Source organism: Trypanosoma rangeli, assembly GCF_003719475.1.
Source record: "Trypanosoma rangeli strain AM80 chromosome Unknown Tra_15.4_contig_00964, whole genome shotgun sequence".
NCBI lineage: Eukaryota > Euglenozoa > Kinetoplastea > Trypanosomatida > Trypanosomatidae > Trypanosoma > Trypanosoma rangeli.
The window spans coordinates 1-2376 of NW_021706715.1; the positions used below are offsets into that span (position 1 = coordinate 1).

At 56.8% G+C, this 2376-nt stretch overlaps 1 protein-coding gene and 1 pseudogene across 1 annotated transcript; both read left to right on the forward strand.

Annotated features, from left to right (window-relative positions):
* Nucleotides 1-32: 32 nt before the first annotated feature.
* TraAM80_10438 (uncharacterized protein) lies at nt 33-332 on the forward strand (the record flags this gene model as incomplete). The annotated part of the gene is made up of 1 exon (XM_029387056.1): nt 33-332. The coding sequence occupies one exon, from the start codon at nt 33-35 to the stop codon at nt 330-332; it is 300 nt and encodes a 99-aa protein (XP_029233096.1).
* Nucleotides 333-336: 4 nt separating this feature from the next.
* On the forward strand, nt 337-2324 carry TraAM80_10439 (L1Tc protein; annotated as a pseudogene).
* The last annotated feature ends 52 nt before the right edge of the window (nt 2325-2376 follow it).

Genomic DNA, 2376 nt, shown 5'->3' on the forward strand with positions numbered 1-2376 from the left:
GGTCGCTTATCCTTTAGACCCAACACGGTACGATGGCCGGTGTAATTTTGGTTGAGCGGAGGCGTGCCGCTATTGTCCAACTCTTGAAACCTGGAAAGCCGCCCAAGCAGTTAGAACCGCACCGACCCACCAGCCCCACCCCCATTGTCAGTGAGGTTGCTGAGAACATGATACCGACTGAAGGGGCTGCTTTGGGTATGGATGCCGCGTCCCCACCAGCACGCGAGCCACAGTGTACGCACCGCGGCGGTGTAGCTGCCCCACGTGGCTCACAAAGCGGGGCGCAACGGAGACGGTTAATTCCCCGCGCGCCGCTGCAAGACCTACGGTGATACCTCGCACTCCGAAGCTCCTCAGCATGAGCCTCGCTCCTCCACTGCTGCTTAATGCGGCAGTCCCCAAGCAGTGTGCCACGGCATTGCGGGTAATTCCCCTGCTACGCCCCGGATCACATAAAGCAGCTGGCCTGCCTCTTTGTGAGCTACGGGCGTTTACCCTTTGGTATTGTGCCTCCAAACTTCTCTAAAGCAATGGACTCATATGAGCTGCGCCAAAGGACTCGGTAAAAAACAATAGCAACAACGACGTGCGCCGCCAGCAAAGCTCCAAGCACGACTGACCGGGAGCCGCCCTCCTGGTGGCCAATATACCTCGACTCCGCGTTTTCCGCCTACGCGTTCGCCTCGCAATCTTTGAAAACATCTGGGCGTGTAAGATGGACTAGGTGAGTAAGTTCCCCGCCTGAGCCGCCGCTACGCGCCGGTTTCTGCGTCTCGCCACTTTCTCGGGATAAGCTCCACGCCTTTGTTGATAAGAAACCAAGGAGGTTTGGCATCGCCGATAAAAACTCTACGCAAGGAACGGCCTTTTCACAGCTCCATTTCTCCCTTTTCTGTGGCGCCCGCCAGCTGGGCATCTATTGGCGCGGAACTCCCAATGGATTGCTCGATCGCCGGCGAAAAGAAGCTTAAAATGAAGAAACTCAGAGCCAACAAAGCGAATCTGGCATAACACACACACCGCGCGTGGACACTCGCAACGGATGGTGGTGTCGACGCTTCCTTGCCAGCTGGGGCAAGAATACCGATTTCTTCTCTGCACCGCCCTGGGGTTATAGAGAATGTCAGCGTTCACCGCGGCATACGCCCGCACAACTACAGGACGGAATCTTGTACGCTGCTGCTTCTGGCCCTCAACAAACTGATCGTTCTCTGCACCCAGCACGGTAACAAAACACCATGCGTGGTTACATATGGTCAGTCCCTTCTGGCTGCCCGCAACAAAGGCCCACCCAGTCAAACCGACAGTACGAAAGACCAGATCTGGCAGTGCCTCTCGACACTGAGGCGTGTTGGCCGGTCAGTGCATCTGCAGTTTTGTTACGGACACCGTGGAATACCTGCAAATGACACTGCCAATGAATGTGCGACGCCGAACGCAACAACTGCTCTGCACACAGAAAAGCGTATAGCATCTCCGCGGCATACAGATCCGCTGGCATGCCTCACCGCAAAACCCGCCAAAGCGTGGCGCGCAACCACGCCTCAAGACACACACCGCCGTATGCTATGCTTTGCAGCGTCCTTTGGCTTCAGTGGCGATGGTCTAATTGCGCAGGAGGACCTTGTTTGAACTGAACTGGCGCACCTGGCACAAGCACGCCGTGGGGAGTCTGGGCTCTGGAATCGCTCATTATGAACAGTGAGAAGTTATTTTACTCACTTTCGTTCTTGAGCTCTTTAGCCAGAACAAGCTGCAATCGTGCGCTCCAGCCCCGACCCACGTGCACTATGGACGGGCGCTGCCTATCCGACGCGGCCTGCGACTGCCGCATCTCCCGCGGGAAAACGGCCGTCCACAAGTCGTCAAAAGGAGAAATGCCCGTACTGTGATGCCGTGTGGGTGGGTTGCAAAAACCTTACCGTGCATTGTCGTCGGCCTCTTTGCCCGTAATACCCTCCGCCCCTTTCTGGGCCGAAATGCGGCTTCTGTGATGTGGTCTTCCGTTCAAACACAAGCCCCGCACAACACAGAACGCACTGAGTACACACTCTGGACGGTAAGGGAAATCGAAACAGTAGCACAAGGCGGCGAACGTTGCAGCTGCAGTGTTGGCGGGCCTCCGCGAACGAGGCGGATGGCCCGCAACGAACGCTGTCTCGTTCGCTCCTTGGTTGCCCGGACCCCTTGGCCGCGCAACAATGTGTCTTTGCATTGGTGATGGTCTCCGCGTCGAAAAGCTTTTTCGATGGTAGTCGTTGCATGGCGGGAGCCTTTCGTCGCTGGGCGGCCGCCTCCTCGGCAGTCAAACGGCATTGTGTAGCTAGGCATTTTAAAATTAGTAGGGGAGGGCGGAGGCATGCTGCAGCCTTGTTG